A 20,907-nucleotide genomic window follows, 5' to 3' on the forward strand; every position below is an offset into this window, starting at 1 on the left:
CCGGCAATCAGTTCCAGCCGAGATCGCGACGGGTTCGCTTTGATTTGACGGCTTTAGTACGCCAGTCGATGCATTTTGACTCCAAGTTGGCCAAAACCAACAACAACAACAAAACAAAAATTAAAAAAAAAACAAGCGCGCAGTAAATTAAACTATTTTTAGCGGATTACGTGAGTGTCATTTGAATTTTTTCGGCGTCAAGTATACGCCCGATCTGTAGGCAAGAAAAAAAAAGAAAAATATGAGTATTGGGCAAATTTGTTAGCCATCTGTGAGAGTTTCTGTTTGTCTAAGCCAGAGTGTATCTAAGAGTGTTTGTGTGTGTGGGTCCAAAACCTGCTGCTATTATTAGTCTTAGCCAAGATTATGGGCGATTTCATTATAGCGCTGCAATTTGCTGGGCAGCCCGAAAACAGAAGATTTTAGCCAGCATTGCTTAGACGGGTTCCGAAGACCACGCCGAACCGTCCAAACCAACTCCGTAGAGAAGCTGCAATACGCCTTTCATTCATTCATTCATGCCAGCGATTATGTCATACTCGTATGTGTTGGTTGGCATTTTGGCCAGAACTACTGCCAACGAAATAGTTTAGGTTTTTGGCCCACACTTCAACGCGATTTGCATATCTTCGATTATGGCTGGGGGACTACGTCACCGCCTATACTACTGGCATTTAAATTAATATTTCTCCACATTGCTGGCCATGTTTTTGTTTGTTTTTCGGTTTTCCCGAGCAAGTGAAGTGTAATGAAATGTGTTCAACAGCCACAGCAGAGCAATAGCAGCAGCAGCAGAAACTAACAACCTGTCGCAGTAGCTGGCAAAAAGCGTTAACAATAAATAAGCGAAACAATACCACACACAACACACCATCATCGGTTCCAACTGTATAACAATGAGGCGAGAAGGTAAGCCAGTTTTTCGTTTTTCGTGTTTTATTTGTTTTGTAGCCCACAGCGACAGTCAGAGTGCAGTGGAATATATTTCTATATGTATATAGATATATCTTTTCCCATTGAGTCCGTGGTGTGGTCTGTTGCTTAACTTGTTTATTTGCCATCAATTTGTTTTTGGCCCAATGGAATTGCATTTTGGAGCATCTTAGGGCTGTCGTCTGCTGCCTTCGGTTGTGATTTCCGCAATACTGTCGGTGAACTCCGTGTCGTAGGAGGCGTGGGCGACACCATTGATTACCCACCAGTTGACCCTGAAAGTGTCAACAACGGTGGCAAGAGACTGGCCTTATATGAGCATGATTCGCTCTTTTAAAAGCTGCACTGGAAAAAACACAAATGCCGAATGCGCTACATAAGTTGGTTGGTCTTTCAGCGCTTGTGTCATTTGAAATCCCGAAATGGGCTGTGAAAACTTGGTACACAGGAAACTGCAATATTAGGAATTGTCTTTAGGCGCCATGTTCAGACGGAGACCTGTACGAAATGCCAATACCAAATGGATCATTGAGTGAAATTTAATGGCCGTATACATGCATTTAATTTATTGCTTTCTCTTTTGCCCCCGGAATTGTCATTCGTGATGTCGGAAAAAGCTGCGACATAAGCCCTTGCCTAACCAACTACAAGCTCGACATAGCTAACGATATTATCATATCGCCCCAGACTTTGTCGTCAGCACAATGAAAAGCGTTTTCAGATGTCTTCGTTTTGGGTTTAATGTTTTAGTGATTTTCGACTTATCTAAGAGTATATCTGCTCCCATAGTTAGCCGCCCCAAAACACAAAAACCTCTTTCCTCCTCATGCAACCCACTGTGCATAACAGAACTTGCTTTTTAGTTTGGTTTTTGGGGCTTAAAGTTTTTTGTTTTTGGATTCCGCTGGGCTATTTTTTCGTGTCTTCGCCACTGGCGGTGTTTATGCTTAAAAGCCAGCCAAGCTTAGCACGCTTGCCATCCAATAAAAGTTGCAGCAGCAACATCTAGGAGCTAGAAACCACAAACCACAGCCAGCGACCAAGTGTTTCTGGTCTTTCTGATGACAATGTTTTGATAATAATCATAATTTTATGTATCTCTTGTTGAGCTTGCAGCTTTGTCTAGTTTTTTGGGGTCGCCTAGAGAGTAGTGTGGAGTCTTTGGTAACAATTAACTTTTGCAGTACTCACGGTCAAAAGATGCTGCGAAAGTTGTGTAACTTTTCGGCTGGTTTTCGCTGTTTTTGTGGTTTTACGCAGACAGGTTTTAACTGGTCAATTTGCAGCTGCCTTTTTCCAAGATGCGTTTACATCTTAGCCACTTGAGGAGTTCGAGCTTCGAGGTATGCAAATGCTCAAAAAAACACAAATCAATCAACGCTAATCACCCTCAGCTAGTCTGTTACACAACATCGTGTAAACTAAGCAGTCTTCAGATATTTTGAATAGGTTGAGCGAACTTACAGATGCCCAGTACTAGACTGAGGCTGCAACTTTCATTTGACATTTAAGATCTGCAAGATCTGCAATGGAAATCGGGAAAACAGACACATGACGAAGGATGGTGATGTCATCATCGCCACATCACATGTAATTAATGCCCCGTGTGGCTTGCACACTCATTGCGTGCAAATTATTCGAGAAAAAGGTATATATGAATTATATATCAGACATTCCGCGATGCACTCGAGCTATGTAAATCATTGATCGAGTCGCAGATCGATGCTAAGTTGACTGCTTGTTAACTGAATGATGCAAACCGGTTTTTGTTGTGGATTTCTAATATTTGATTTCTGATTTCTGAATGTGGCAGGCAGCCAAAGTCAAATTTCTATACAGTTTTTACTGCAATGTGATTTCAGACAACACTTTCGGTTTTGTATGTTATTTTTGATTATAATATCTTCACAAAGCACGGTTTATTAGCAAAACTGGTGTTCTCTCCAAAAAAAAAAAAAGTCAATACGCAAAACAGCTCAATTTCAATCTCCATTCAACGCTCCTGAATTTAAAAGCGAAAACCACAATTTCGGAGTCAAAATTCACAGAGTTATGCCAACAGAGAGTTATAGTCCTTGGTTTCGACATCTAATTGAGTGAACAAGCGTTTGATGAAATGTGCCCCAAACAAACAGAGAAGCAATCGAGTCACAAGAACGACACAAGCGGCTTTATCGAGCGGCTTAAGGCCGAAACAATGCCGTAAACTGAAGTTTTGTGAGCCACACTTGACATTAAAGCATTTTCTCATAGGAAGACTGAGATTCTCAATCCACGCCCACGCAGATCGCAGACCGACAAATTATATACATATTAATGTTACCGAAAGCGAAGCAAATATTATACAACATCATCAGCATGGCACAAATAGCTTGCCAAATTATAAAAGGCAACACCCCTCCCATAAATCGCTCGCCATCTGTGTTTGCCGCCAGAAGACCTTGATGGCAGCCAAAAGATACAATAATAAAAAGCAGCAAATACAAAAGCCGAAAGAAAAAAGTCCCATGATTGTGTTTCATACTTAGCGGGCATTCGTTAAGTTCAACACAGTGTCGTCATTGGCATACACATAACATACATGATTCTCGGACTCTGTACGATTACGGATCCGACGATAATTAAGCCAAACGAAATGGAGTTCCTGCAACTAAGATCAGGAAAAAAGTGCTGGAATTTCCTTCTTGCAAGACAATGAATTGCAAAAAACAAGGCCGTTAACGAGTTGCAATATTAATTAATCTTGCACCGGGTCCCCAGCCCATTAGAATACTCGCATGTATCTTTGTATCTTGTGCCACCAACTGGGCCTTCTCGAACGCCGATCGGAGCAGCTGCAGCCTAGCGTGGGAAACTGGCCAAGGCGGTAGCTGTATACTGCAGCTAAAGCTGAAGCTGGAGTTGGATCTGGACATGGAGATGTGGAGCCACGATCTTAGGGGTCCTAAGTTTGCATATGCATTTTTCTATTATTGGTAATAACCAATAGCAAGGTTTCACTTTTTATGCCGGCAAGTGTGCTTACGGATATTGATGTTGACAAAACATTAGCCAGAGCCAGTTGTGCAATCATACAGACATACCAGCAGTACCGTAGCCTCATTTATATAATTTAATGTATAACATTTCAGTTAGGGACTTTCCCGCCGAGATGTAAGCTCCAGCTGAATCTTGTGTGTAATTCGATCGTCATGTTATAAAGTGGATAAAAGATCAATAGATTACGGCGCAGACCGGGTTTATGGGCAGTAAAAATAGCTGACTCTAAGTATGTCTGCATGTGAAGGCTCGTCGCTTCACTTTTGCAGTTATTTGGACTATTTATGAAACCAAAGACAAAAAAAAAATACATAGCTAGAAAACAAAACAAAAGTCATAACGGTACGGCTGCACTCACCCAAAAGATACTAAGCGTGATTCTTAGATACTCGCACTAAAAGAAATCCACAATGTTTAGACTGCCACGCCAGACTGCCCATAAATATGCCGACAAACAGGTTTACCTCTCCGACTCTTAGTAAACCACCAAACCACCTAGAATATTTATTATGCGCATTGTTTTCGGGCTGCCATTAAGACCGTGTGCCGCAGATATGAATCCCGACGAGAACCATCCAGCCCGACGATCTCTATCGGTTCTGGTCGGAGAGCCAGTTAATGTGCCCACAAATCCACCCGTTACCACAGATCATTATGTGGCCACGAGAATGTATGGCACCCTTGCCAGTGCTCGAGTCGATGTGAAATCAATTTCCCTCCAAAGTGCGTATTTCATGGGAGTGCAATTACGCCGGAAGGCGACAACTCCAACGGCGACGCCTTTCGTATACGACTCTAACCCCATTAAGCCAGAAGTGGAATCAGCGGGCGCCCACATAACCATATTAGAAAAGTGTGCTAATGAAGTGCCAATAGCGAAGTCCCCTTTACATATAAAATAAAGTTAAATAATGACAAGCTGTTCTCAAGAGACTACCGAAAACTTTTATTAGACAAAGAGTAAGCTATCTATAAGTTGAATTCATTGGTAAGATAATATTCTGATGTTTCATGGGAAAGGCATTCTTCAATATTATAAAACATAATAATTTTCATTGTAATACAAAATGGACCTCAACGCTGTGTGCCAAGTTATAGAAATGTTGAACTAAATTTAAGGCGGAAAATTTTATTAAACAATGAAAGAGCTGCCTTTTTGAACACCAATGAAATTTCTTTGACCCCTCGTATGTACCTTTTTTCTTATTTTATTGTACACCCAATTCCCAAAATCTGCAAATTATCCTTAGGTCTTATGTCTTCAAGTAGGCTAGCTAAGCTCCTTAACTCCTTAGCTCTAACCAGTTGTTACTGGAACAGACAATCCCAGGCACCCTGGAACCCTGCCTTAGAGATTACTTCAAGACAACTGTTGCGTTTGAAGTGAAAAACGGCATAAATAGAATATATTTTTTTACCACTAGCTGGGAGTAGGATTGGGGAGAAGCCAGGGGAGGGACGGGTTCAGGTTGATTGAAATTGATGTGGCAAACGTGACGCAGTCAAAAAATTTAGGCAAAATCGGACCTTCCAGACACCTTACTTACAAGTACGCACAATTCATCTCAGGTCTCTTGGCCAAAGGCCAGCTGAAAACAGCCAACGGCTTCATTTGCTAGTTGCCACAATTGCAGAACTTCGGGCCAAATCGGTGTAAACAATTTTTGTTGTTTAAAGTGAGTTGCAAAAAAAAAATAAAAACAAAACAACTAAACAGAATCGAGGGAAAAAAATGTAAGCTCGGTCACAAGCCGGGCCAAAGCAAGGCGATTGGGGGAGGAAATGGATGTGGAAGTGGCCTTTGCCTAGGCCGTTAAGCCAACTTTCTCTGCACGAGTGTTGAGATTTAATATTGGTTTGGCCACATACCACAGCAACATCCAACGAATGCCAATTTAATGCCACACCACAACCTTCTTTTCGGGTCTCGGTTTGGTTTCTGTTTGATTTCTGTTTCCATTCGATTCTTTCTGCCTGGCAATTGATTTTAATGGCTTAAGCGCAAATGGCTTAAAAATTAATAAAAGAAATATGGCACCTTTATCGCACTTTCATCGACGCACTTGGCCATAATTAATTTTGTTCCCTTGCCATTGAATATTTGCGGCCAAAAACCAGACAGCGAAAGACGATGTGAGCGAGCATTATTGCTAGAAAGTTTTTTTAGGGTTTTCGGATGGGTTTTTGGGATTTGACCGCCAACTGACCGCCTATTTAAATTTTTAGGGTCCACTTGTTGTTGTTGGTGAACAGGCGTCAATTTACATAGAGCCCTCTAAGCACAGTGGATTAAACTAAGCCTAAATGGGAGATAAAAACTGTCTGGTATATAAATAATGTAGTTTATGTACCTTATAGCTCAAAGTATAAAACGTCAAGAATGAAAAAAGTCTATGTTTTCAAAAAACATTTTTTCTTTTGGCCTTTTTTTTTAATTTTGCCCATGGTAACAAGAACGCAAAATAATTTTAAACGCTGCTCATTTTTCAAGTCTGCGCGCCCTTCTGCGGCCTCTTTTTACGTCTGTTAGTGTTTTTAATAGCCTGCAGGGTTAAAAATTTAATGGAAAAACGTTTTAATAAATCAGTTAAGTGGTCTTGCCGCTTTTTTTTGCGGCTAATTACACGCATTAGTGTTGGCCAGTTGGCCGGCCAGTCCCAGATCCAGAGTCGCCAGTGTGTTAACAGCCGCAGCCATGTCTCCAAGCCTCCAGCTCCATGCCCCATGTCCCCCCAACTCTTGCTACATCTTCGGGTCTCAACTGTATGGATGGCTCCAAGAGAGACCCTCGTCGCAATGTCGGCCATGCAGAGCGTAATTTAGCAATTAAAAGCGATTAACGCGCGGCAGCCATGGCTACTTAGTGTCTAACATCAGCATCCCATATAAATACTACACTATATTGTGGACCACGATCCTCATCCAGTTCTCTACGCTTCGAGTTTAAAGACCGAGGCAAATCAGCATTAAGTGTTTAGCTTTTAACAATGCAATAAAATTTTATGCTGATTATCAGATTCATGCACCAAGAGTCGTAACAGCTTAATTGCAATTCAAGCAAGGGTGTTTCTAGCCAATGTTTTTGGGGCCAATTAAAAAAGGCCAGTAGCTTTCATAGTTATGATTTTGGCTAAAAAGCATGCTTTTCAATTCCAGTTATCGAAATTCAATTCATGCTATTTTAGGTAAAGGCAGGAAATACAACTTAATTTCAAAGAATTAAAATTAAGCTTCCAACTTCCTTTTTGACTTTTGAAAAACGTTAACTGAATTTAAAAACCGTATAAAAAACAATGATCCTAGATTTATGAATTTTAAAAGAGCACTGACTGCGTAACCGTTTTGAATGGTTAAAAAATTCTTAGAATGACAACACAAAGTGTGTTATTATATATTCTAAAAACTCTACTTCTGGGGACAATGTGGCGAAATTTATTGGACAATGCAGATTACAATTTCGGCTGCCCTCCTCGCTGCGAAACTGTCAGATCTTTTCCAGACTATGTATTTGCTGATTTTGTGAAAGGCAACCGACTGTGGTCGAGTGTTACAGATTTTCAGTCACAGGCTGCACTGTTAGAGGCAGTGGCAGTGGGGCCTGCAGTTCTAGTGAATGCCTTGCCCCAGTTTTTCATGTATGCACATCGCAGCGCATATCGAGAAAACTTTCTAAACCGCGCCCCCAAAATATGGCTCTGGCCATGAAATATACAAACTCTGCACTGACCACAACTTTTTCGTCCACCGCCGCAAGTTCAACTCGTTCCTACTCGTTCGTTCAACCTTTAATGTCACTTGACCACAGTAAAATGGAATACATTTTTGTGGTCAATCTCTCGGCGCCTGGTTTCTCACTTCTCAGCACTAGAGTGTTACACAAATTGTGGCAAATTAACTTCTCGTTTTCGCTGGCAACGACTTCCGCTCGTGGGCTATTGTTGTCTTTATTCGGGCGGAAGCAGCGAAAGTTGTGAAATCCATCGAAGACAATGCCTTCGCGGGCGGAGGCGCCACCTCTTTAACGGTCGAGCGACAAAATGCAAATATCGTGTAACCTGGACCACCTAAAACACTTTACGAGCGATTCCAAAGGCATGTGACACACTAAAAGAAAAAAAGGGTGCCTCCTAATGGATAATCCAATTTATGTTAAATGACCATTCCTTTGGAAAAACGGTGAAAAAAATTATTTGGCTCTTTAAAAAGTATTCTAAACGAAATATTTAATTTTTTTAAGGTAAATCCTAAGATTTTCTTTATCGGAAGAAAGGTAGTTTCTTTTATCTTAGTTGATATATACATACATACCTCTTTCGAAAGAAATATCGGTTAGAAATATCAACATTTAAAAATAGTCATTAACCATAATCATTAGAATTAAGCTTTCATTTTAGCCGTGTATATATTTAATACAGAAAATATAGTTCATAAATACATATGTGCATGCAGATTACGATGCTCTCGAGTGAGTTCTCGAGGCTTTCATGGTTTATTAAGGCTGTTTATGTGGCGTTAAATGTTAAGACCCCTTGGCTGGCAATGGGCCAAGGTAACATCACAGCACAAATGCAAGAGCAAACACATTTTAATCTCATTCTCGGTCTCATTTGGATTGGCATCGGCATTCCATTTGCCAGTTGGAAGTTGGCAGAGCCGCAAAAGGAAAAGGCTTTAAGGCAGGCCTAACAAAACAAACCCCAAAAACCGCATAAACAAATCAATGTGCCGGAGTCGGAGTGGAAATCCGACGCATGGGAGTTGCTGCTGAGCTGGCGAGCACGCCGGCTTGATGGCCGCCAAGTGATAGAAGTGGTCGGTCAGCGAAACAGCCATTGGGACCACACAGACCCAAACCTAGATCCAGGTTCAGGTTCAGGTCCATGTCCAGGCCCAGATGAAAGGGTCGCCCCAATCCCCTTGGTTCGATTTTTCATTTGACGACGTTACCGCCCACACCATAAATGCGGATATTTGTACAATATATGTGTGTACGGCAGTGTCCCTAGGCGCTCAAATCAACGCATTGAACTTGAAAGTTTTTGCTGAACTTTAGACCGCAAAAGGCTTTCCCCTCCCGTACTACCACTCACACTACCCCAGAGATCCCCAGATCCAGATCCCAACTGACAATTGTATCGCGATTGACCGCCGGGCAGGGAACAAATGTAAATGCACTCAGAAATTGGCTTCAGCTGAAATAATAAGAAGGCTGGCCCGTACGGCCTGTCGGGGTTTTCATTTTTTGTGAGGAAAATAGGAGGATCCCCTTGCCAGACGGCGAATAGGCCAGATAACAACACCCTTTAATTGGCCTAATCGGGGCAATAACTCAATTTTATCAGCTAGTGTCAGGCGATAATGATATGTCGGGAAATAAATGAAACGTATCAGAGATGAACATTGTGGTGGAGTATTATACTTGGAACGAAAAAAACTACTAGTGATAAATACACATTCTTTTTAGATAAGTGCAACCTGTTGATTTCCATATTCGAGTGTAAAAAATGCTAAAAAATTCCGATTTATGCCTGCTAAGGTGCGTAAACAAATTCATGGGAACATGGGCCACAGTCAGAGATTAAGTTGGCGGCGAATATCGTAACCAGTTTGCCCTTAACCCGCTCACACCCCCGATGTTGTCGACGGTGCCGGAGATGTTGAGGTGCCGCTCCTTTATCAACTGTCACCTTGGCTGGAGTGACGCTCCCATAACCGAGAGCTACGTGACCAAGTGACAAATTACCGACGACTAGGAACGACGAAGGACAGGCAACTTCAATTTCCCTGCCATGAACTTGAAAGAACGAATTTCTCCAACTTTTTGAGTGGCTGAGGGGGAGCATTTAACGGGAACGAGCGAAAAGTGCAACGAACTGCAGTTCCAATCATTACCCAGGGTGTGTTCCTGCAGCTAACTGGGGACTAATAAATTGATATAAGTTATGCAAGATCTACGATCCACGATGAGTGTACTTTGAAGAGATTCCGATAAATTCCGACCAGAAAAACTTTCCTTATTATCTTATATGTATATATCATTTTGTTTCTGATTTTACAAAAGGATCCATTTTTGAGGGTGACTGGTTACTTAAAAGAAAAAATTTATTTATGAGACCACTTTTAAAATAATAAAAACCATATCCTACTAAACTATATGCTTTTACCAAAACTTTTCATAACTGGAATGTTTTACGAGTCAGATGGCGCGTTTTAGACTGAAAACATCAACTGCAATAGTACTAAAATTTTTACTATTTACCTTTACGAGCACCAAACACTGAGTCATAAAACTTTATGTTTGCAGTTTCAAAAATTTGAACGAATTATTTTATATGATTCCTTCGGGTGGGTGCTTAGCAGCATGTACATATGTGTTTGTGTGTGTTTGGATTGATAGAGATTTTAGAGTAAAATAAAACTTTCATCGCCCCAATTAAAAGTTCTAAACTGACTTGTTAAGGCAAAGACAAAGGCTAATTGTGTGTTTTATATTGCTTTTCTTTATTGCAGGCAGCTTCAGCACTTGTTAGCCGTCGTCGTAGCTGGGTCCGGATCCAGCTCCATTAGTTATCAATCAGTCGTAGAGCTACCAGGGTGAAGAAGGGGCCAACGCCAAAAATCATCAAGAGGCATCCACTAAGGAGGAACCTGAGATGCACGAGAGACAAGTGAAGAAGTGAGTCACAGATGTGGTCCTTTGCTCCAATAACATATTCGATTCGTCTGCGATCCAATTACAGGTTGAAGGGAAGTCATTATGTGGCCACTCACGGACGCCTCACACCCGATCCACCCTACGTGCACTCCAACCGCGGCTACTCCACGGACGGAGACGAGACGCACTCCCACCGCGCCCCTTCGGAGCGCACCTACTCGGAGTATACGCTGACTCATGAGCGAGTCTCGCCTCAGTCCCGCAACCAATATAATCCGTCTCGCAAGAAGCGTTCCTCCAGCTCAAATGGCCACCACCAGCACCTTCAGAGTAGCTACAGCCACAGTCAGATGGGCCTCTCGAGTTCTCCGGACAATGGAGGTCCCCGTTCTCTTAGCGGGCCGCCACCAACGCGCCAGCCCCCACGGGCCCCATCCGCCCTAAGCTATGATCAAGCTGGTGACGCTGGTAGTGACATCTATGTGACCAGCGCCGCCTACAAGGCGCCCTCAGAGATAAGGTTAGTTTTTAAATAAGGATTAATAAGTAGACCCCAAAAATACCTCTTTCTTTCGTAGTCGCTATAGCGCCCGACCAGTGTCCCGTGGAGCTCCCCGCAGTGTCTATTCGGTGGCCAGCACCGCTAAAACTGGACGTAGTGCCCGTTCGACGACCAGGAGGGGTGCCAAAATCGAGACCATGTCCGCACCGAACCCTTTCTGCCCAAACGTAAAGGGCGTGTGTTGTCTGATGCTGCTGCTCAATTTGGGGCTAATCCTGGTCACCCTGGGCTTTGTCATCGTGGTGCAGTTCTACGAGCCACTGTACGTTTGGATTCTAGGCATCGTTTTTCTGATCTTTGGTTTCCTCACCCTGATCGGCTGTATGATCTACTGTGTATATGTGTTCCGGGACGCCAGGACCCCGTCTCAGGTGCGAAACGAAGATCTCTACTGGACACGACACTGGCAGAAGAACATCGGTTATACGCCTCAAGAGATAAATTACAAGGCGGATAAATACGATGCATACTCTGATCGGTATTCGGTCAGCAAGCTGAGTGGAAAATATTCGGATCGGGAAAGCCAGAGATACTAATCCGAGTTCGAAGACCCATCTTCATCTGCCTGGGAAAATATATCTATAGAAATCTATAAAAACCACTTATATTTTAACTAATTATAGGAATATGTACTAGTTCTAAACGGTTATTAACATGGCCCTCAACGTACCTGCTGCAAGCTGCTTGCTAGTTTGTATGTTATAAGAGAAACTGAACGAACACGAGAGGATACATGAGAGTATTTTAATCTGCCATATTTGAGAAGGTTCGGCTAATCAACATAGAGTTTTATGCTAAAAATGTAACTACGAAGCATGTAACATGAAAGAAATAAAAAAATAATACGTACCACATAAATTTATTATTAGCTTTAATTATAGGGAGGAAACTACTTTAGCCAATAACTATTGAAAAACTTTCAGATAAAATTTGTATTTGAATATTTTTGAATCTTAAGATAGTCCGGCAACGCTGAATGGTTCCCAAATGTAGTATTTTAATACCATTTATTTAGTATTTATTAGTGTAAGTTAACTATCTAAAAGCGGTCACACTGCACCGGCCAGAAATAAAACAAACAATTTGCAAAATTGACCTTATTTTGGACTTTTCCGAGGTAATGTCGTTTCACTTGAGCACTAAGGAGCGTCTGCTGCTTTTGGTCGACGATATGGAGATGATTTCAAAAGAGCTGATTGAGCAAGCGCATCAAAAAATATCTAGCACAGAGTTAGCCGACTTGTTGGACCTTCTGGTTGCCAAAGACGAGGAACTTCGCAAAATGCTTGAACTGGCCGATGAGCAGGCCAAAGTGGAAGATGCGATGGATAAACTTCGTGCCAAGGTTGAGGTGCATGTAAGTAGCATGTATCTTTTATGCTTGTATGGATTCTATAATCGGGAATGACTATTGTACAGGACAGAGAAATTCAGAAACTTCAGAAATCCCTAAAGGATGCCGAGTCCATCCTGTCCACTGCCATTTTTCAGGCACGACAAAAATTGGCCAGCATAAACCAAGCTAACAAACGTCCAGTTTCCTCAGAGGAGCTTATCAAGTACGCCCACCGTATTAGCTCCGCCAACGCTGTCAGTGCCCCGCTCACATGGTGTATCGGAGATTTGCGGCGTCCGTATCCAACAGATATTGAAATGCGCAACGGTCTTCTCGGCAAGTCGGAACAGAACTTAAACGGGGGACCCGTTACACATCAGAACAGTGGAATGGCCTCAGATCAGCAGCGTAACTTAGGGAGCAGTGGAAGTAGCAGCGGAGCCGGTGCCAGCGGCGAGGTTCCAAACTCCTATCAAAACCAATTCAACTGGAACCTGGGCGAGCTTCACATGACCATGGGCGCTTCAGGAAATACAGTAGCACTAGAGACTCGCGCCCAAGACGACGTTGAGGTGATGTCTACGGACAGCTCAAGCTCTAGCTCTAGCGACTCTCAATAGGACCAGAGTGTAGTGTATCTTACCATAAATATAAGCTTATATTTAGTATTATTAAAGGCGCTTTGTTAGTAAAATGGCATTTATATAAAAAGTGTTTCTGGAGAAAAGTAGTCATTTGTCGAAAGTTTTCTCTTAAAAGTAACGTAGTAAGCTTCATATTTTAAATATATAATTTTTTAATTTGGGTCATTATATTAAAATTAATTCAGATACTGCATTTATACCGAAAATACCATCTGTCCATTTTGTGCTACCGCGTGACGCTATACTTTTATCGATATATACTTCGTGTTATCGATACTTTGACAGCTCTTAGCACGGACATATTTTAGTTTTACTTTTAAAAATGGAATGCAACGCCAATGCATCGTGTTTTTAGTAATAAAAATGTTGCAAAGGTGTAGTCCTATGTTGGCGCCTCCCGCATTTCACATACGTGTGCGTCTGTAAAGAAAGAAAACCCCTAAACACAAGTACGGAAAACGCTAGGCCCAACAGTGTGTGTGTACAGAAGGCGAAGGCTCGACTCAAACCAATTGCAATTTCTAAAGTGGAAGTGGTATATGAGTGGAGTGGTCAGGGAACCATCAATACCGCCGCCAGCAGCAACAGCGGGTCGCATCCGAAACCAAATCCGAAGCTTTCGAGCTGCATACACTTTTTCTTTTCACTACCACAAATAGTGCTAATATATTTTTGGAAAATTTGCAAGTAGCGTGTGCGAAGGCGACATGATAATAATTTGTTCTATTTGTATACACTGCATGTTTGAATTATTGTAAAAAAAACACAGAATTGGAGCCGCCTTAAGCCGAAAACGTTATTGGAGTCCCTTGCCAAGTAGTTGGTTGCGCCCCCCAAACAAAGTCACCCAATATGATGATTCAAGAGCCCGTACAGGTAAATCGATAGCTTCTTCATGCACCTGACTGCTTTCTAATCTCCCTCTGTCTCGTTCCACCAAAAGGCCGCCATATGGCATTGTATGAATTACTACGACCTCAAAGATGCTGTTTTCCTGGCGGAGCGACTGTGCGCGGAAGGTAAAGGTCAAGGTCCTCTAGGTTTCCAGATTCATTAATTATTTATACTTTGTTTATTTGAATTTTTTTACAGTGGAGAGCGACGATACGATATTCCTGCTGGGCACTAGTTACTTTCGCTCTAATCAGGTGCACCAGGCCTATTGGCTCCTGAAAGAGAAGGGGCGTAAGTCACCACAGTGCCGATTCCTACAAGCCAAATGCGCCTACGAGCTTAAGAAGTTTGCCGAAGCGGAGAGTGCACTGATCGCGTCCGGGTTCGCGGACAACAAAAACTTCGAAGAACTCCAAAAAGACTTTGGAGAGTTGGCCTGTTTCGCCTATCAACTGATGGCGCAGATCTGCGTGCGAACGGAGCGCAATAAACTGGCCGTTAGTGCGCTACGACGTGCCCTCAAACTTAATCCTTTCATGTGGCACGCCTTTGCTGACCTGTGCCTGCTGGGCCAGGACACAGACGCGGCATCTATATTCCAAATTCAAAGTACGGATGTGTTCAACACCTGTCAAGGTAGCAGCGCCAACTCAATGGTGCTCTTCGGCGCCGAACCGCACCTACAACAACAGCAGGTGAACCAGTCGCTCGTTAATAACCTAAGCAATATTTCAAACTACATATTGACCACCCCGGTGGACCAGCAACAGCAGCAATCACAGCAGCTCATCCAGAATCAAAATCAAAACCAGAACCATAACAGCAATCTGATGACGCCCATAAACAACAATAATAACAATAACAATCTCAACAGCTCGATCAGTATGCTCCGCGGAGGTAGTCTGATGCAAAACTCCAGCATGCTGGCGTTGCTGGAAGACACTCCAATGGGGGGCTTCACACACGATTCGTCTGTGCAGCAACACCAGCAGCTATATGACATGAGCAGCGGTACACCGTTTCGAAAGCAATTCAAATATCTTTCGGCCATCTCACCACCTACTCCTAGCTTCGGTGTCATGCCTCTGACTAGTCCATGCACCGGCGGCGATGGCTCCTTTATTGGTGCCCACACTCCCGTAATGAACATCAGCAGCTATTCTCCGATGCCGCAGATGCTGGTTGAGGTTAATCAGGAGCCCAAGATAATGGGCAAGAAACTGAAAACGCACGTCGGTGGACTAATAAATCGCAAAGAGAGCAGCCTTAACAAGCCCGCCGTTTTTGCTCAGGCGGGAAACATCACTCCCCGCACTCCAAATAACAACAATGTGGGCAATAATGGTAATATAAACGTTGCGCCCAACGCTAATGCTGCAGTGCGTCGCAGTTCGCGACTGTTTAGTAACTCCGCGTACTCGGTTAAGGAGAATAACAAATCACCCAACATAACCAACAATAAATTTGTGCAACCACGCTCGCCGCCTAGGAAAACCAAGTCGCGGATGACTAAGATCTGCCTGAATAACGAACTGATCGAGGAAAAGTCTCATCACCTCTCCGAAAAGCGTAAGGAAAAGGTGGAAACCATCACATCATCGGGAGCAAACAACAACGCTAATGGGCGCACTGCCGCCGAAGAGGCAAAAGTGCTGCTAAACAATAGCCTCAACAATGCCCAAACGATGGCCCATCAGCTGTTGGGACTGAAGAAGCAATCTGCCGACGGACTGATGGCTCTGCTTCGTGACTTAGCCGAAGCCTATCAACTGTTGTCCAACTTCCAGTGCAAGGCTGCTATAAAGCAGTTGGAGACGACGATACCAAAAAATCATCTTAATTCCAGTTGGGTGCAGTCACTGATTGGACTGGCAAGGTACGAGATGCGCGAGTATGAGAATGCAGTAACAATCTTTGAAAGCATTCATAAGGCAGAGCCATGTCGCCTAGATTATATGGAGATCTACTCAAGCTCTTTGTGGCACTTGCAACGAGAGGTGGAACTCTCTTCTTTGGCCCAGGATTTGATCAACCAGAACAAGACTAATCCGGTGACCTGGTGTGTATCCGGCAATTGTTTCTCCCTTCAAAAGGAACACGAAACCGCTATCAAGTTCTTCAAACGGGCCGTGCAAGTGGATCCGGACTTTGTCTACAGCTACACTCTCTTGGGACATGAGCTAGTACTGACCGAGGAGTTCGACAAAGCAATGGATTACTTCAGAGCAGCAGTGGTGCGCGATCCCCGCCACTACAACGCCTGGTTCGGTATTGGTACCATCTACTCAAAGCAGGAAAAGCACGAACTGGCGGAGATTCACTATGTGAAAGCACTGAAAATAAATCCACAGAACTCTGTAATCCTAGTCCACATAGGCGCTATGCAGTACTGCATGAAGAAAAAGGACCTATCCCTGCAGACACTAAACACAGCCGCGGCCTTGGACCCCAAAAATCCTTTGACCCGTTTTCATCGGGGTTCGATATACTTTTCGCTTGGTAAGTATCAAGAGGCACTGCGGGAGCTGGAAGAGCTTAAGGAGATAGTACCCAAGGAATCGGTGGTGTTTTATCTTATTGGCAAGATACACAAGACACTTGGAAACATGGACCTGGCTCTGATGCACTTTAGCTGGGCCACCGATCTCGATCCAAAGGGTGCCAACAACCAAATCAAAGATGCCTTCGACTCCATGGCCCATCCCAGCTGTTGTCCGGCCAACAACACAGCGCTGGACGTTGATCTGGAGCCCACCTCTGAGCGTTCGGATGATTCTACACAGGCGCAACAAGACGGCAGTTATGAAAGCGAGTACTAGAGATCGACACTATATCCACGCGGTTGTATATACATAAAACAAAATACGCAAACAGCAAGAGCATAAAAATGTGGTGGCGAGATGAGTCAAAAAAACCCAGATTGATTGCTGCTGATTTGTCGCCGAGGGGAGAAGCAAACCAATTATGAATTATAATAAAGTCTAGATAACGTTTAGAATTAGTAATTTAAAATATACAACAAAGTAAAAGGTTTAAACAAAATTGTGCACTCTGAAAGTCTAAGGCAAAAACAAAAAAAAATTAAATACCACTTATAAATATACGAAAAATGTATATCTTATGAATTTTAGGGAGATTTATACGACATTTGGGAAAAATTATGAACTACATATTACTTATTTAATTTAAGCTGGACTTCGTCATCTTGATTTATAGAAAATTGAACGATCTGCTCGTGAGTCAGACGTTGTATAATATCCAAAACGCTTTGCAAGCGACTCAATTCCACATTAAGCATGGTGGCCATTGCAGGAAGGTGATCTTCAATTAGAATATACTGCCTCGGACACTCTACGTTTAATATGGTGCATATATCTTTGGTTCCAAATATTTCTCCAATGGAATCGCTCAAGGAGATTGTCATAGAGCTATCGGAATCTGCGTCTGGTGGGTCCACGCCCTCTGTGGTAAGCATTGGTGTCGACTCTGGTGTGGGGCACAATTCTTGAAGTTGAACTGCGGGAGTCGTCAAAGATTGATTGTGTACAAAGATGGCTTTTTCCTTCGTAGGTGGCAACTGGTGAACAAAATGCGCTGGGTATTGAAGAGGGAGCTTTGATGTAGAGGGTAATGTATCTAATAAGGGTGGATGTTCTATAGTTTTAGAAAGTGTGTGGGATTCAGCAGGCGGCTTTCTTTTTCGTCCTGGCTTACATTTTGGCTGAGTATCTGCCTTTCTTTTTCGATTTACCGTGCGACCAGAACCTTCTGATGCTTTGGATATTAGTTTCTTGTCTTCTTTTTCCTGCTTGAGATACATAATCCTAGTAGATCGGTGAAGAGATTGAACTTTTTCATCTGGTTTAAAATACAACGTATCTTCTGAGGCCCCTGCTGAATTAGCTGTCTCTTCATTCTTTAAATGGACGATTTTGGTTGGACAGAGCTGCTGGCATAATATCTGACTACACTCCTCCTGGGTTTCCCCAAACAATTGCGGAGATTTGCATGTTCGTGCAGAATTGGCCAATGATCGGGACTCCTTTTCGATCAACCTTAGAGATCGTCGTTTCTGGGAGCACTCATTTTCTTGCTCAAACTCCGAAAAATATGTTGAGGCCACACTTGGATTCGGAGATGTTACACTCATTATTTAAAAACAAGAATAAGCACCAGATATAACATTTTAACAATATTTTAAACTTCCGTTGGACAGTTATAAATTTTTTTGATTAAAACTTATCGAATGTAATCGATATTTTATGGCTTATACCAGAGCCCTATGCTTAGGGCTGACAAGTATGTACAAAGTTAATAACATGATGAATTTAAAAAAACAAACTACAAACATTTTTGTTAGTAGCTCCTATTTACTTATACTTTTTACACCGAAATAAGTTTCCGATAAGTCTATTTAGTTGATAAACACATACATATATATGTGCATTTTACATATGTAAATGAGAAAGAATATTGATAAATTCATATTCAAAGATAAAATATTTATCTAAAAAAAAAAATACTCCAAAGGATCTATCAATTCCACCAACACTGACATCAGTTTCCTCATTTTGTTCCAAACATAATTCCAAAAACAGCGACTTAACAAAAGCGGTGGCCAAGTTTCTAGAGAAACCCACAATTTATTAAATTTAAATCAATAACAACTAAATGATGCTTTGACTAAGGCCACGATCGTTTGGCTTCATTCCCTTCGTACTTGCCGCGGTACTTGAGACCGGTCACTAGCGTTGAACTCTTTGGGAACGCAGTCTGTCCATTGAATTTAGTGTCCGTCTCTGGATTGAACCGCAAATATTCGTACTGAATGTGTAGGTTCTCTGGTAGTTCAACGCGCTTCAGTGCGTCTAGCGGGACAGTTGTGTCAACAGATGTCTCGTAAAAGATGATCACATCGCTTATAGTATTTAACTCGTGCACCTGAGAGTTGGGTACTCCGTGTTTGAGTTCCTGGAAGCACGCGGACAAAAATTTGAATTTTTCAGAGAGATCACCAATCTTATCCCCTTTTAATTGAAGTGATGAAGCCACAGAGCGAATCCTATCAGCTGCATCGGCAGGTGGTGTGTAAGATTTGTGGGGACGCAGAAAACTTTAAATAAAAATTGATTTAAGTTACAGCTTCGTGTGAAGATAGACCACTTATTTACCCCTTAGCGGCAATAGACTCTCCGACAGCCGTAAGTGAATAAATTTTGGCGGGTTGGCTTTTTAACAGCTTAGCGGCGGAAGCGAATCCCCTTCGCATGTTTCCATCAGTCTAAAAGAGAATTAGTTTTACTTATATGATATAAATTATTATTTTTTTACCCACGATTAAGGTTTTACGTAAATTCGCTGCCATGACCATATCAATGTGACCAGAGAAAAAAAAGTTGAAAGCCTATTGTTATAAATTTATTTTAAGATTCGAACAATTGTAAAATATATTAGAGTACGTTTTGCATAAAGTTTCTGAAACCATATAAAATATTATGTTTGGGTGAAAATTTTGATTCATACAGAAGGTGTAGTAATAATTTGTAACAGAATTTGTTTTTAAACTTTAGCTGGTCACACTATAATTGATTTTATTATTCTGTATTGTTTTGACAGTTCTGAGAATAAAATTATGACAGAAACTTCAGGATACAACATAACAAAAGACCCAAAACTAATAAAAAGCCGCGTTTTCTTAGGTAACATTCCAAACTGTACACGCGAAGAGATCGTAAGCATTTGTCAGCCTTACGGAAAGGTTTTGGGATCAATGGTGCAGAAAAATTATGGATTTGTACAATTTGAATCGGAGGAAATAGCCAACAAAGCTGCATCCGCATTGCACAAGTCTATATTCAAGTCAAAACAATTGACTGTAAGAAACGCCAGCCAAAAAGGAAAAGTGCCTAATTGCAATCCAAATAAAAACTCGCCTCCAAAACCTCCGCCACATGTAGCCGTTCAAGGGGGACTCGCCATGTCGGCGGTGGAAGCTGAAGATGCCCTTATTAACGACTGCGAGATTATAGTGGTTAACAGGGATAACACGTAAGCCGGTTAAAATACCAGTTAGATATGCGCAATTTTTTAAATTAACTCTTCATTTCAGCGAATATGCAGAGAACATTGAAGACCGTCTCAGGGGTTGTGGGATGCGAGTGGATGTGCTGTTCCCCAACGAGGACGTAATGCTAGGCAAAGTGTTGGCCAATATCTCGTCACGAGGCTGCTTGTACGCTGTAGTCGTCACACCTCAACATGAAGCCCTTAACAGCATTACTGTTAATATACTTTATGGGGTTCCTGCAGAGCACCGCAATATGCCGCTAGAAGATGCCATCACCCTGATAGCCACTGACTTCAGGCTAAAGAAGCAGCGGGATGCGGTGGTCACTCCGGCACAATTCGTTCAAAGAGGACATCGCCACCCAGAGAAAATTCAGCAACTGTTAAACCGATTAGCGGACAACCATTTGTTGACTGCTTTGCAGTACGAGTGTGTCATTAAATACCTAGAAGACGAAAGGGAGGAGCAACTGAAGAAAGAGGTGGGTGAGGCAAATGCCGTGTCAAAACTGAACGCTCCTGACCCGGAAATCGTTCAGCAAAAAAAGATCCTTAACATAATGAACAAACCAGATGTTACCGACATCAAAAGTAATCTATTGTATTCTACTCTTGATGCGGTTAAAGAGGACCACCGCCTGATAGAGCTACTGTCGGATCAACGTGTCATGGCTGCATTGGAGAGTATTTACAACTCTGATGTGTTGGAGGCTGTGTCAGAGTTTTTTTAAAAAATTTTTAAATTTGAATCAAATAAACTTCGCTCGTGTTTCAATCC

General features: G+C 42.3%; 6 protein-coding genes across 6 annotated transcripts; 4 read left to right on the forward strand and 2 right to left on the reverse strand.

The window, feature by feature from the left end:
- On the forward strand, positions 1–12,047 carry LOC108121498 (uncharacterized). Its single transcript, XM_017235621.3, has 5 exons — positions 1–170; positions 740–909; positions 10,483–10,648; positions 10,713–11,147; positions 11,206–12,047. The coding sequence occupies exons 3-5, from the start codon at positions 10,626–10,628 to the stop codon at positions 11,723–11,725; spliced, it is 978 nt and encodes a 325-aa protein (XP_017091110.1). The 5' UTR covers positions 1–170; positions 740–909; positions 10,483–10,625; the 3' UTR covers positions 11,726–12,047.
- A 159-nt stretch (positions 12,048–12,206) lies between these two features.
- MED4 (mediator complex subunit 4) lies at positions 12,207–13,236 on the forward strand. The gene is made up of 2 exons (XM_017235623.3): positions 12,207–12,546; positions 12,609–13,236. The coding sequence occupies exons 1-2, from the start codon at positions 12,310–12,312 to the stop codon at positions 13,143–13,145; spliced, it is 774 nt and encodes a 257-aa protein (XP_017091112.1). The 5' UTR covers positions 12,207–12,309; the 3' UTR covers positions 13,146–13,236.
- A 113-nt stretch (positions 13,237–13,349) lies between these two features.
- Cdc27 (cell division cycle protein 27) lies at positions 13,350–17,141 on the forward strand. The gene is made up of 4 exons (XM_043209659.2): positions 13,350–13,618; positions 13,939–14,045; positions 14,113–14,188; positions 14,262–17,141. The coding sequence occupies exons 2-4, from the start codon at positions 14,022–14,024 to the stop codon at positions 16,880–16,882; spliced, it is 2,721 nt and encodes a 906-aa protein (XP_043065594.1). The 5' UTR covers positions 13,350–13,618; positions 13,939–14,021; the 3' UTR covers positions 16,883–17,141.
- A 35-nt stretch (positions 17,142–17,176) lies between these two features.
- mei-P22 (meiotic P22) lies at positions 17,177–18,287 on the reverse strand. Its single transcript, XM_017235572.3, has one exon. It carries the CDS (start codon positions 18,211–18,213, stop codon positions 17,236–17,238), a length of 978 nt encoding a protein of 325 aa, XP_017091061.2. The 5' UTR covers positions 18,214–18,287; the 3' UTR covers positions 17,177–17,235.
- Positions 18,288–18,665: 378 nt separating this feature from the next.
- mRpL50 (mitochondrial ribosomal protein L50) lies at positions 18,666–19,483 on the reverse strand. Its single transcript, XM_017235618.3, has 3 exons — positions 19,399–19,483; positions 19,235–19,344; positions 18,666–19,176 (listed from the first exon to the last, which is right to left on the reverse strand). Exons 1-3 carry the CDS (start codon positions 19,432–19,434, stop codon positions 18,747–18,749), a joined length of 576 nt encoding a protein of 191 aa, XP_017091107.2. The 5' UTR covers positions 19,435–19,483; the 3' UTR covers positions 18,666–18,746.
- Positions 19,484–19,641: 158 nt separating this feature from the next.
- On the forward strand, positions 19,642–20,904 carry Neos (nuclear receptor coactivator protein neosin). The gene is made up of 2 exons (XM_017235616.2): positions 19,642–20,111; positions 20,173–20,904. Exons 1-2 carry the CDS (start codon positions 19,696–19,698, stop codon positions 20,858–20,860), a joined length of 1,104 nt encoding a protein of 367 aa, XP_017091105.2. The 5' UTR covers positions 19,642–19,695; the 3' UTR covers positions 20,861–20,904.
- The last annotated feature ends 3 nt before the right edge of the window (positions 20,905–20,907 follow it).

The sequence above is a fragment of the Drosophila bipectinata genome, chromosome 3L, assembly GCF_030179905.1.
Source record: "Drosophila bipectinata strain 14024-0381.07 chromosome 3L, DbipHiC1v2, whole genome shotgun sequence".
In the NCBI taxonomy this organism is placed as follows: domain Eukaryota; kingdom Metazoa; phylum Arthropoda; class Insecta; order Diptera; family Drosophilidae; genus Drosophila; species Drosophila bipectinata.